Source organism: Rhipicephalus sanguineus, chromosome 4, assembly GCF_013339695.2.
Source record: "Rhipicephalus sanguineus isolate Rsan-2018 chromosome 4, BIME_Rsan_1.4, whole genome shotgun sequence".
Lineage (NCBI taxonomy): Eukaryota > Metazoa > Arthropoda > Arachnida > Ixodida > Ixodidae > Rhipicephalus > Rhipicephalus sanguineus.
The window spans coordinates 46000542-46014727 of NC_051179.1; the positions used below are offsets into that span (position 1 = coordinate 46000542).

At 47.0% G+C, this 14186-nt stretch overlaps 1 protein-coding gene across 1 annotated transcript in view; it reads left to right on the top strand.

Annotated features, from left to right (window-relative positions):
* The window catches only part of LOC119391175 (uncharacterized), a 130090-nt gene that overhangs the window by 88817 nt on the left and 27087 nt on the right, over positions 1–14186 (top strand). The window contains exons 2-3 of the mRNA XM_049414576.1: positions 4162–4285; positions 10921–11063. Of these exons, the coding sequence (XP_049270533.1) occupies positions 4162–4285; positions 10921–11063 (267 nt within the window). The remainder of the gene's footprint in view (positions 1–4161; positions 4286–10920; positions 11064–14186) is intronic.

The following is a 14186-nucleotide window of genomic DNA, read 5'->3' on the forward strand; positions in this document are numbered from 1 at the left end:
AGTAAGTGCAGGTACATGTAGCCAGCTTACATTTAAGTACGTTCAGGTAGATGTAGCCAGCTTACATTTAGGTACATTCAGGTACATTTAACAAACTTACATTTAGGTACATTCAGTTACATTTAGCCAGCTTGCATTTATTTACATTCAGGTACATGTACCCAGTGGTATATTTAGCATTTAATCCACAAGATTATTCGCAAAAGATCGATTGCCACAGTGCTAGGAACCTGCGATTCCTTTTAAACTTCATTTAAGGACAGTCGTGTTTGCATCTTACTGTACGTGGATGTGGGTTACGCTAACTTGGCTGCTCCCCTGTGGTGCGCTTTGGCAGAATTCATTAGGTCGGCACCCAAACACTGCTTGTTTGAACAATGTCAGCTGTGCGCCACGCAGCGGAAGGTGTTTGGGAGAGCCAACCTTACATGCTTTCCGTGTGACAGCGTAGCTTCACTAAAGCATAAATGCTGGCGTTTTTACGTACAAATCAAAAATATTATTATGAGGCTCGCCGTATACTGAGGAACTCCGGAATAATTTTGATCACTTACTGTTCCTTAACGTGCACTTTCATCTATGTACACGGGCGTTTCTTACATTTCGCCCACATGAAAATGCGGCCGCCGTTGCTTGGAATCGAACCCGCGTCCCCGAGCTTAACAACGCAACACGTATACCTTCGCCGCTAACCTATACGGCGGCGTGTCGTGGCTTTATTGCGCTTGAGCCCTCGCATAAGACGGCACGGCTGGTGCGCTGGAACCAAGCGGAAAGGGGCGTAGAATTGGTTCCTCGGAGAGGGCTTAAGTCGTAAGCTCTAGCGTGAACTTTCGCGACTGGGTGAACTAATTCTACCTTCTGCAGAGCCAGCAATCAAGTGGGTGGAATGGCATTACACTCGGAGCACCATATATTACACCGCCATAGCTTGAACGCAGAAAGAAAGAGGTTAGTATGGGTGAATTGGAAAGCATGGAGATTTTCGCAGGATAGGTCACGTGTTTCCGGAAGGGCCACGGAGGGGGCGTAGAGCGAAAGTAAGTGCAGCGACTTTTCGATTGCTCGTGCAAATGCGAACTAAATGTATGCCGGTAGCGCGATTTGTACTTTACGAAGAAGCTACCAGGCGGGCCAATTTCCGGCACTGAGTGCGAGAAGTTAGCAACGCTACGGGTCGCAAGCTGTGTGTGCGATCTTGGCTGGGTTTTCTTTCTGTAAGCTACTTCTTCTTTTTTTAAAATCTGTAATTGTGTAGGCGTCTTCTTTTTTTGGCGCCGCTACATCTGACATCTGACAATCAATATGTATCGTTCGAACTTAAGAGCAAGCACCGAGGGAGAATCCAAGTCAAAGTTATGACGCCAGCCATCAACTCTAACTCAACCCACCCCCCACCCCCCATACACGCACACACAAAATCACCTAAGGATCATTTAACGTAAATCAGTCAGGCCATAAAATATCACGTAAGCACGAAGTTCATTCACGTAACGACACGAAAAAAGAAAACGAAATGCAGTCCAGTCACAGAACACTGAAGTTCACGTACAATGCAATCACACGAACACCGAATATGTTGAAGATCACGCCACACATAACGTCCAATCACACAACAATAATATTGGCAAATTCCAGTTACAGGGACATGGGATTAATGTGTAAGCTTACTCCTTGCCCCATATATCCTAAATATAATTTGTCAATTCGTCCAAACTGTCTTGCACTCTCATCTACTTCTCACACAGGTGAATCTGTAGTTATGGCTTTGAAATGCCATAAACGGGGTCTGGAGTTCGGTTTCTGAACGTGACGTTTCTCTTCCGGCGTGGCTAGCACGCAGGAGCGCTCTTGTGTGTAGAAATAAGCGTATAGTAAGCAAGCAGAACTTTAGATGAAGCAGCTAAGGAGTGGTCCTCCATGGCAATCTCATGGAGAAACAGGAAGGAGAGTGAGTTGTAGAGTAAAGAAACAAAAAAAAAGAACGTAGGAGGGAGGAGCACGCACCTTTCCTGTACTCAACATTAAAGTAAAGCGGAACACAAGAAGGAGTACAGATGAAGAATGATGATGAGGTTGAAACCCGTCGGTCAACTTTTATCTGCTTACGCCTTCATAACTTTGTCCACAAAGAAAAACACAGCAAAGGAGACTTCATCTACTACTTTGGAGTGAAGAATGGACCGTTGAAACTTTTTCTCCTCCCTAACAAATGGACAGTCTCGCGACCACCGCGTAAACACCGCCACTGTCGAGCCGGAATTAACCCTCGGTACGTTTAGGCCTCCCCCAACTCTCCGAAGCGCTCATTGTTCACGGTCCCGGGACCGCCATCCAAACCGGCAGCTCCTCCGATGATGAACGACTCGCGTGCTTCGGGGCCCTTCTGCCATTAGCGCTGTATCCTCCCTTTGTTTACCTGACTGCGCCAAAATGCTCCACGCGTGGTCGGCCCCTGTCTCCCGCAATCGCGTCAACGCCAACAACGCGAAAGGAGAGCAGAGTCAGCTGCGCTATGCTATGCCTTGACGACCACCGCGTTCCCGATTTGGCCGTTTCGATCGCAACACTCAACCCCCCCCCCCCCTACCCCCCAACTTCTTCCCCATTTCCCATTTGTTTGTACCGTGCACGCATATAGATCTTCGGTGAGTTCGAGCTGTCAGGCCACAGAATCCCCGATATGGCTCATCCGCTACAGAGGACTTACAAAAGGCCGGACTTTTTTGTAAGTGGGGACCAACTTTGCGGTTCGATTGCGGCTCGCGATTTTAAACTGTCCACTGCTCGTGATTTCTATGCACCTTCGACCTCTCGCGATCCGATACAAAAGCGCCACGAGGGGTTGATTGATTCTCCGCTTGCAGCCGCCCGCTTGACGTAAACACGCGCGATCTCAGCTGTACACGTGCCAACCCATTATTCGTGGTCATTGTTTCGCCCGTGTTAGGCTGTCGCTAAAGCCTGCCTTTGAGATAAATGTGCCCGCGTTGTATGGAGTGGCTTCCACCTGTGCCGTGTCATACGTGTTCAGCGCAGTACGAAGTATTCAACTAACTGATAACTTTAGGGGTGCCTTCGGGATGCCCTTTAGGGATGTCGAAACGTCATGTTTGTGAAGCGTTACTCTAATCTATACGTTCGTTATAATGCCGTTTCGCTAAGCCAAAGCGAAACCTGTTCTAAAGGACGTCATCTCGCGGCAACTCGTTGGCGCGCATTGTTGCATTCATTTTCAAAAGTCATTGTGATACCTTATCGAGAATATTCGATAAAGCTCAAATAGTGCTACGTCATTCGGCGCTGCAATATGTCCTTGTCCCTTTAGCTGAGACTGTCCGGCTCTGACATGGATGTCGAAGGAACTTCTGGCGCTTCTGTGCGGGGCTGATAAGGTGTCCGCCTCGATGTCTGCGCAATCTGTTGCGAAGAGCTATTTCCAAAGAACTATTTTCAAAGATAGATACATAGCAGGCCCGTAGCAAGGGGGGGGGGGGGTGCCTTAGGCCCGCCCCCCCCCTCGTAATTTTGGTGAAGTAGTTGTTTTGACCAGAAGTAAATAATAAAAATAAGTCTTTTTCTCAAATAAGGTTTTGAGCAAGTGCCCCCCCCCCCCAAAAAAAAAATTCCTGGCTACGGGCTTGATAGATAGATAGATAGATAGATAGATAGATAGATAGATAGATAGATAGATAGATAGATAGATAGATAGATAGATAGATAGATAGATAGATAGATAGATAGACAGACAGACAGACAGACAGACAGACAGACAGACAGACAGACAGACAGACAGACAGACAGACAGACAGACAGACAGACAGACAGACAGACAGACAGACAGATAGATAGATAGATAGATAGATAGATAGATAGATAGATAGATAGATAGATAGATAGATAGATAGATAGATAGATAGATAGATAGATAGATAGATAGATAGATAGATAGATAGATAGATAGATAGATAGATAGATAGATAGATAGATAGATAGTGATACTTGCCACTCGAAATCAACCTTAAGTTTCGGTTTACGTGTAGATGCATTGTGTGAACTTGGTTTTCTGGCGCAACTTCTCCTCAGCATGACACTGATAACGAGTTTATCGCGTTTACGTGTTGCTGTAGCCCACATTTACGTTTCGTGTCGATGTCGCAGTGTCCCCTGTCGAGCGCTGCACCAACGACCAGTACCAGCGCTGCCTGGGGTCTCTGGAGAGCGTGGCCAAAGGAGAGGACATCACCCTGGTCACCAGCAAGAGGGAGCTGCACCACGTCTGCAGGTGCGCTTACCGTCCCTATTGCGGCGAGGCTTTCTATACTGTTCCATTGCTATATGTTATAATAGCACATAGATATCACTAAAAAAAAGTTTCAGGCTCAGCCAAGTCAAGTTCTTGTCTGAGAGTTTGCGAAAGCACATCAATGATCGGTCAATGAGCATAGTTTTGCTGGTATACAGCGGATAGCCTACAACAGCCGACATTAGCCTACACTTAAATCAATTAGCCATCATATGGACTGGGGTTACCGTTGGTGGCTACTTCCCGCCAAAATGGCCACTTTCCGACACCGTCTACCGATAAAAATTTCAGGTTGGCGCCATGGCTACTTTGTGGCTACCTTTAACGTCTGTTATGTCGCATTAAGCAGACATTTTTCATTTTACTTGCAGATCAAGCGCACAATTTCCAAAGTTGTTCGGTCATATCAGCCGATGCGCGCACGCGTCCTCCCCCCACCAGCAGGCTGGTGCGCATCGAGGCAACCCAACGCAACGCACGTCGCGCCTGCAAATACGAAGGGGCGAAGTTACATGCATGTTGGCAAACGTGCATCTAACACGCTGCTCATGCTGCCTGATGCCACGCGTAAGTTTCTCATTCTGATGCGCAACGCGTGTTCCCGTGTGAACTTGAAAAAAACCTAAACCCGAGACAAAATGAAGCTGGACTGTTCATCTTAACCAGATTTGACTATCTGAAGCGGGACTGGTATTATGTAAGCTCTACTAATCAAATTCGGTGTGCGGTTTCAAGAAAAAGCTGCTTCAACGCTTAATGTTCGCACTGACTTCCTCGCTGGAATGTTGCAAAATTACTCTGTACCTGACAATAACTATGTCTATTCTACATAAACTATATACATGGCGCCCTGAATTATAATTCATTCTTTTATTTGCAACTTATTTGTGGCTTGAAGACCAAGCAAGTGAGAAAAGCTGTGCTCTTATTGGTGGTCTTCCTTATTAAAAATGCTATTTATTGTTCAGTAAAAAAATTCTACTCATAATACCGCTTCTGTTCCATTTGGCTACAAATATGGCGATAATATTAAATGACATGGCTACTTTGGCTACTTTTAGCTTGAGTTCTGGCTTCCTTTCAAGTCCACACAACAGCAACCCTGACACATAAATGATAGTCGGCCGAGTTGGTAATACATTGTTGGAAAAAACGCCAGGCCTGCGCTGAAACCGCAGCACAGTCACAGCGAAAGCTGGAAGAGCGGCGTTTCTAGAGCCCGTTGTAAGCTCTCTTGGGACTACTAATACAAGTACACTAGCAAGGCACCCACTACGCCATAAATCACAATTTTTGTGAAGTTGGTAAGCACCCACTAAGCCATTATTCGTCATTCTGCGGAGAAACGAGGCACCAGCTACACGTCTGTAAGGCATTATGTGCACTTTGTTGACGCAACGACTGATGACGATGAAGAATTATGGCTCAGACCTTTGTAATGGGTTGGAAGCTTTAAACGGCCCACCAGTTATGTAATTTGTATTGGGTGACGCCCGGTCGCTATTTCCCTCTCCCGTCATGCTATATAACATACGTTGACGTGGGAGAGAGACGGGGGGGGGGGGCGAAGAACTTTACTGAGACCCCGAGGAAATGAATCATGCGCTTATGGGCTTCCTTGGCAACCAATACAAGTGCACTTGCGAGGAACCCACTACGCTATAAATCATTGTAATTTTACTGAAACCCCGAGGAAATGGATCAAGCGCTTATGGGCTTCCTTGGCAACCAATACAAGTGCACTAGCGAGGAACCCACTACGCTCAAAATAATTGTAATTTTACTGAGACCCCGAGGAAATGGATCATGCGCTTATGGGCTTCCTTGGCAACCAATAAAAGGGCACTTGCGAGGAACCCACTACGCTATAAATCATTGTAATTTTTGAGAAGTAGGGCAGCAGGCACTGTGCCATTTTTCGTCATACTACGCAGAGCCGTGGTACCTGCTAAACGCATGTAAGGCATTATGCGCACTTTGTTGATGCTCTGCCTGATGACGACGAAGAATTATGGCAGAACCCTTTGTAATGGGTTGGAAGCATTCAACAGCCTACTCGTTGCGCAATTCGCATTGTGTGACGCCTGGTTACAGAATTCGCGTTGTGCGACGCTTGGTGCTTATTTTATTCTTCTACTACGCTATATTGCATATGCTAATGTGGTTCCTTCCCGACATGAAGCCTGTATAGGACCTTTTTGCAAAGCAGTTTCAAGCACCGGCATGGCTCAGACGTTGAATACTGGGCTCCCACGCAGAGGGCCCAGGTTCGAACCTCGTTTCATCCTGGAATTTTTTTCTTATTTCGTTTTTTTTCTTATTTCGAGCGATACTGGTTACGGACACCGGCGGCGGCGGCGGCGGACAACTACGGCGCCAAAAACGGCCGGTGAAATGATCTCATAACAGCTTTCGCTGTAAAAGACAGAGCGAAACCGAAAGGAAAAAAAACTTAGGAGGGAGCATCACGCCACTAAGCCAACCTTCCATGTGACGCCATAAAAACTCACCGTGGGACGCAAACATGTACCCAGCACCGCCACGAGTTGCACCGCATAACGATTCCGCACAGGCCACCCGCTACATACCGCTACACGCATGCTTAGGATGATTCCCCGTCAGCGACGTTTCACCTGACTCTTTGATGCTTCTGAGAAAACTATCATGAACAGTTAAGAAAGATATTAGCGATAGTCAAGAAACTCGCAGAGCTTCCCTAAGCGTACTCTTATGAAGTGAGAACACGAAAGCGTTTCTTTTGGATGGGTTGTTGTTAGGACTAAATTTTAAAGCTTGGCTTAGTTTTGACCTAAATACATTTGACCAGTGAGGACACGAGAGGGGCGAAGAAAGATGCATCCAGGACGCTCTCTGGATGCACGCAGAGCGCTCGCCGTAACCCAGATGTTGTTCGGGAAGGGCACTCTCCGCACTTAGGGACTTCCCTTCACGCTGCTGGGATCCCCGTCTCCTAATCCACGGTTGCAAGTTGCTGTAGTAGTTGTTGGCACCGGTGTCGATCACTTCCGGTGGGGGAAGTCACGTGCTTTCCGGACACGGATTTTGTGGACGCCCGACGGGTGCGCGCCTTTCCGTCAACCTATAGTCAAGTAATGCTTTCGCGACGAAACTTTTACGCGAACATCTGAAAGTAACCGTAAGGCAAGCCCAAGCACAACGCGTCGTACCCACTGTGCACCTGAGCCATTTCGGCGCCAGGGTTACCTCTACTAAGCTTTTTTCTCGTAGTAAACTCCACGGCGACTGCTATCGAAGAGGCCATGGCGTGACAGGTAACGCAAAAAGGGCAGTTGACGACGCGCTTGCGTTCTCTATGCGCGCACGGCTCGCGATCGGCTTCGACGGAAGCATAGGTGAGAACAGCAAAAGTGAGGTCAGCGACGGATCGCGAAAAGAAACCGCGGGGGGATCGGCGTATCGCGCTTATATGTATACAGTACTACCGATAAACGGATTGGTGGGGCGGCTCGGCCGGCGAGCATCGATCTCCGCGGGCCCACGTTGCAAAATCCCGCCTAGCGTGCGACGGTGCGTACGTAGGTGGGTGTGTACTGACCATAAGGGTATGGTCACTTAGCGCAAAAAAAAAAACGATAAAGCCAGGGGAAAGTGCAATGATGAGCGATAACTTTCGACAGATTTTTTTTTTATTGCAAAAAAAGTATGCAGGCTATATAACAACTTTTTGTTTCCTGCGCAGAGTATAAAACAACATGCCATCACGCATCATATCGCCGTAATCGCAATTTCTAAAAAGATAACTGTTCGAAGGGAAGAGGGAAATCGATATGTCTCACTGATACATGATTCGCCCAGTTTCCCAATATGAATGGCCTCCAATAATTCTCGCGAGGCCCTATTCTTGCTCCGGCTGAGAATCCTTAACTTGCCCAGTCGTGGCTCACCCTGATGTGCATGGCAATGCTCAGGCAAGTGTGCTCTATCTTTGCCTTTTAAAGATAGCTCGCGTTCCCTCACCGCTCATTCACTCAGCGTTCGGTCTGCCCGACATATGCCTTATACCGCAGGCGATGGTATGCGTGCACATGATGGTATGTTAATTGGCACATTGCGGAGGAAAAGAGAGAGAGTGAAGGAATATAGGAAAGGCACGGTGGTTAACTAGACTAAGTTCAGTTTGCTACCCTACACATGGGGAGTAGAATAAGCAGGTAAAAGAGAGACAGAAAGAGAGACATTTCGCAACACACACACAGTGCAGCGTATCGCAGGCAGCCGCTCAATTCTGTGGCCTTCAAGCACTGTTGAAGGGCTCGTGTGGCTTTCTGGGCTGATGTGCTGTGAGGCCAGGCCCTCGAGATCTTTCCTTCAGTAAAAGGCCGATCATGAAGTCTCCTCAAGGCGCAGCAAAAATGTTGTTCTATAACCTGTATGTACAACGAACTTGCGACGCTGAGGCTTTGAAAGGACCAAGAGAGGAGGATAGGGAGAGAGATGGGGTTTGAGACGACGGTCGTTCCGCGTGGCGAAGCCTGCATCGCGAGAGACCCGGCGCAAATGGCCGGCTGCGTGTTGTGCGCATTTGCGTGCGTCCGCCGAATGCGACCGATCGCGTGACCGCGGTTTGCTCTCGCACCGCCGTCTACACGCTGCATAAATAGCTTCTCTGGGTCCTCCGGCTACTACATAGCCGATAGGCGAGCGAATGGCCAGCGCTTCCGTATACTTGGGAGCTTCGCTTTTCTTCCTCTTGTGCTGCGCGTTACCCTCTGGTAGGACCGAGTTTGCCCAATTTCCCCCTGCTTTTCTTTTCCCCTATTTCTTTCTTTTCTGACGCTATATTGGGTCACGAACTGCATATATCTCCGCTATGCACGAGGTGGTGCCTTGGTAGAGAAAAAATTTTCCTACCGAACGTTTTTATGGAATCATCATCGTCACAACTGAACGATATATTATGAATGACTATTTTGTTTATACATGTGTCTGTGTTTGTGATTGTAGGTATCATTTTTCTTTAAATGTGATCGTTGTATGTACCCTAGTCATCACCTAACACATAGCAAGTCAGGCTATAAATCAGGCTAGCATCTCCGGGGGTACCATTAGAAATTGCTATCTATCTATCTATCTATCTATCTATCTATCTATCTATCTATCTATCTATCTATCTATCTATCTATCTATCTATCTATCTATCTATCTATCTATCTATCTATCTATCTATCTATCTATCTATCTATCTATCTATCTATCTATCTATCTATCTATCTATCTATCTATCTATCTAAACCAGCGGCCTAATCACCATAATTTACAACCACTACTGGACGAAAGTGTTCTTCTTATCGACCTGCTTGCTGTGAAACCAAATACTTAACACTACATGCCTTATAGTAAAGCACTGATTTTCGTGCACACCCTGCGAAAATCCGACTCTCCTCTTCTTGACAGGAAGCGCACCATGCCAGCTGTGGTCGCGCCGTAGTCGCGTTTCGATTTGCCTCCACGGAGTATGCAGGGAATGTCAACACAACCCCTGGCCTTCCGCGACCTCGCGAATTTGAAAACGGAGCAGCGCCACTGCGGCGGTCAGTCGATTCACATTCTCGTATGTATCCTCTGTATAGTACCCCTACACCGACGCTGAACCAGGACGTGGTCACCGACCGAGCGAGAGCAAACGTCTCTGTCGAACCGTGCTAATTCTGGCTCCTCCAGTCCGGCATTCGCACAGGAGCAAGTAAAAAATTAATAATAATATCTGGAGTTTTACGTGTCAAAACCACGACATGGTTATGAGACACGCCGTAGTGGCGGGCTTCGGAAATTTTCACCATCTGGTGTTCTTTAACGTGCATTGACATCGCGCAATGCACGGGCCTGTAGCGTTTCGCCTCCATCGAAATACGGCTTCCGCGACCGGGATGCAACCCGCGACTTTCGTGTCAGCAGCCGAGCACCGTAACCACTGTACTACCGAGGCGGACGCAAATAAACCAAGAAAGGTTCTCTTTTCGGACGTTTTGTGTGCTAGCCCCTGTCATCACATCGAAGTCCCAGTCAATGAAACCCTACTATGCAAGTGTTACCTGGTCCTACACAGTGTCAGGCGCGATCCGTTTGCCAATTCCTCACACTTCATTGGAGTAGTCCAACGCGCCGGCTCACTGTGGCTGTGGTGGAACATAAACAGTGTAGCGCATTGCTGATTTATTTATTTATTTATTTATTTATTTATTTATTTATTTATTTATTTATTTATTTATTTATTTATTGGGTGAGTGAGTGAGTGAGTGAGTGAGTGAGTGAGTGAGTGAGTGAGTGAGTGAGTGAGTGAGTGAGTGAGTGAGTGAGTGAGTGAGTGAGTGAGTGAGTGAGTGAGTGAGTGAGTGAGTGAGTGAGTGAGTGAGTGAGTGAGTGAGTGAGTGAGTGAGTGAGTGAGTGAGTGAGTGAGTGAGTGAGTGAGTGAGTGAGTGAGTGAGTGAGTGAGTGAGTGAGTGAGTGAGTGAGTGTCTCACACCCCGTCCCCCTCTACGCTCTCTTGGAGCACTCCAGCTCCATTCTCGTCATCTCCAACCACGATCTGGGCAATGACCGGGCGCAATCCCGAATGCGCATTTCTGACGCAGGAAGCTGAAACGTGTGGTGGACTGCGTGGACGAGCACACCGCGCAGTGCTTCGATGCGACGCTGCAGCGCCTCTTCAACCAGGTGGTGGCCGGCGCCAAGGAGACCATCGCCGAAGTGTGCCTGCCGGGAGACACCCAGGAAGGTGGGCACCCATACTGTTTCCCACATCCTGTTACGGCGAAGCTCTCTACGCGAATCGCGCCTAGTTTTCGTGACCGTGGCTATGGTCGGTTATTAAGGCGCAAGCCTTAGTGCCTCATCAGACGCGAAATGTGACCGTTGGCTTCGGCATCAACACGAGTGAGGCAAATAATCATCACGTGATGACTCCATCATATGACGTCACAGAACGCCAAAGTTTGTGACGTAATCATTGCGTGACGTCACATAATGACGTCATCACATGACATCGTCTCATGGCCAAAGGTGGGCCGATCACGTAGGCAGTGCAAAACCAAGTAATGTGCGGAAAGATTGCAATGCCTCTGGGTCTGTGAGTTCTTAACGCGATAGTGTTAAAGAGCTTGTTTCGCTGAAACTGCGGGGTCAGTGTCAGCGTCGTTGGTTGTGAGCGAAAAATCAGCGTTGTCGATGAGCCAAAAATTCGAGAGAGATGTAAATAAATATATAATAAAAAATGTGCGGTTCGAGTGGAAATCGAGCCCAGGACTGCTGCGTTGCAAGCGGGTGTTGTACCGCAGAGCCACGCCACTGCTTGAAACTGTCTCGAAAAAAAAAAAAAAAACTATACGAATGTCACGTAGTGGGAGGAGTCTCCTTAAGGCGTGTAACATTGCGTGGCAGAAGCGTAGAATCACACCAGGCGCACCAATCACACCAATCCTCTATACTCATGTGAAGACATGGTTTACTTTCGTGTTATACCGATTCCTATGACGAAGGGATCAGCCATGTCTTTTTTTCCCAATATGCACTACTAAACGCAACGCGTTGTGGCGAAGGCCCGCGCAAAATGACCATGTGCTCAAATTTTTCCATTACCTCACTGCGCAAGACAGGCCCCCAACAACCGACGCCATCTACCAGCGGGAGCTAGAAACTATAGCGAGCGTGTGTCACGTTCTCTCCACAACGCCGCCGTGGAGTTCGCACACACTTCTTACTGTTCCACTATGTAACCGACATTGGTGTTGCTACTGCTGTACGTTTCAAGTGTAAAACATTGTGAGAAATACTCATTGTTGAGTACAGCAACGGTTTCCAGTGGGTGGATGTTCTTCAGTGCGGAAGTAAGACAGCGCTACCGAAGGAACATAACGAAACGCAAAAGCAACGCCGCCTCATTCCACATTTTCTCATATACCCTTCCATCAAGTTTCGCTAAGTGCTGCACCGTAAAGCAGCAACTAAAATAAAACCTCGGAAGAAGTCTGTCGAAATTGAGAGCGGTTATTTAAAGAAAACAAAATAGAACTCTCCTTTTTGATCGGCGTAATTTACTGCGCGGTCGATGTGGAACCGCTCCGTTCTTATCGGCGAAATTGAGTTGTGTAAGCTCGAACACGGCTGTCAGGGAGATTGCTACCTTGCGCAACTCACTTGAGGCTGTAGGATTTCTTTATTTTTTTAACATCAAATAGCGACCTTCATATACTACTGTATCGCCTGGAGTAGGCCCCAGCGGTCAATCAAGTGTCTACAAAGAAAATAATCTGCCGGTGAGCGCTGGAAAATTTCGTCGACAGTCGTCAAAAGTAGATTAAAAAAGAAAGTATCATGAATAAGTTCACAGACAACTAAACAGAGGAAAACTAACGGGAAAATAATTTATTTGAGGGGGGTCAAGCCCCGTTCAGAGCAGCGTCTAACTGAGTACAAAAAATCTAGAGGAAACTGTGTAACCCACCGTCCCGATGGCTACAGCACGGGCGGGCCGTCGCTAGCGGCCGTGTTATATCCGGTGTCAAGCGGGCAAAAGTGAAGTACTCTTTAAAGTAAACCCCTTTCGTTACTCTGAAGGACCCTTCGCAGAAAGAACGCCTTTCCGGAAGATGTCCCTTTACGTAGAGGACTTCAGAGTGCCCGTGTGTCAGGGGTTTAGGCCGCCTTGACGATATATGCCCCCGTCGGAGCGGACAGTCTTAAAATGGCGACCTAAACTGTCGTCGCACCGGATGTCTATCAAGGTTTTAATGATTCTTTTTTCTTTTTTACGTGGCAGTGGCTCATTAGACACGCTCCTGTCCCTCAGAATTTTTTTATCTTTACTGATTTTCTTGCACACCTGCTGTCCTCTTTCCATTTTTATTTTCTTCTTTCTTTCCCTCTTTTCCATAGTGTAGAGTAGCAAACCAGGTGTTTCAGTTACGGTTAACCTCCTTGCCTTTTCATCATTTCTATCTATCTATCTATCTATCTATCTATCTATCTATCTATCTATCTATCTATCTATCTATCTATCTATCTATCTATCTATCTATCTATCTATCTATCTATCTATCTATCTATCTATCTATCTATCTATCTATCTATCTATCTATCTATCTATCTATCTATCCTTATTTCTTTCTTAGTAACGTCTGCTTTCTGTCATCACGTACGTTTCATGCAGTCAAAAATTGTAATTTCGTTTGACAGTTATGCGAAAAATTATTAGGCTCTTCTATCACGCATTCCAGCGGATATCGTTGCGGCACGACACTTTACTAAGTAAGCTGCACAAACCATGAAAAAATTCAATGGAAATTTTTCTTTTTTATTTGGTGACTCCGCTTACAAGGACACTTCAACAATCCCCTCCCCCACCCCCTTTTTTTTAATTGATGAAGCCAAAAAAGCGTATTCGAATGTTCGGATCGAGCGTTCACGACTTTTGAAAGACCTTGTATACCAATTCCGGTAACTATAGAAGGGGGGGGGGGGAATTGAGGATGATTGGAGTAATGTCGCTGCGGCTTTTTAAAAAAATTTTTTTTTCGAGACACTGCCCTAGGGCATAACACGTTTCCATGATAGCACAAGAGGCATGTCACGCGTAAACAAACAACAAGTTGCCGTTGCTAAACGGAATAATTTTCGGGGCCACCGTCGAAACCTGAAACCTCTCTTCGCGGAATGGCCCATCAATCAGAAGGCAGGGACATGCTCAATATTATTCCCACGATGCACGCATGAGATCGTATATAGCGCTGAGTACGTATAACGCAGGTACGATATACGACGCCGGTCATTTTTTGGTCAATACTATCGAGCCGCTGCGTTGCAAGGTTTGGCGTTACGGTGCTCGCTTGGACGATAATAGCGT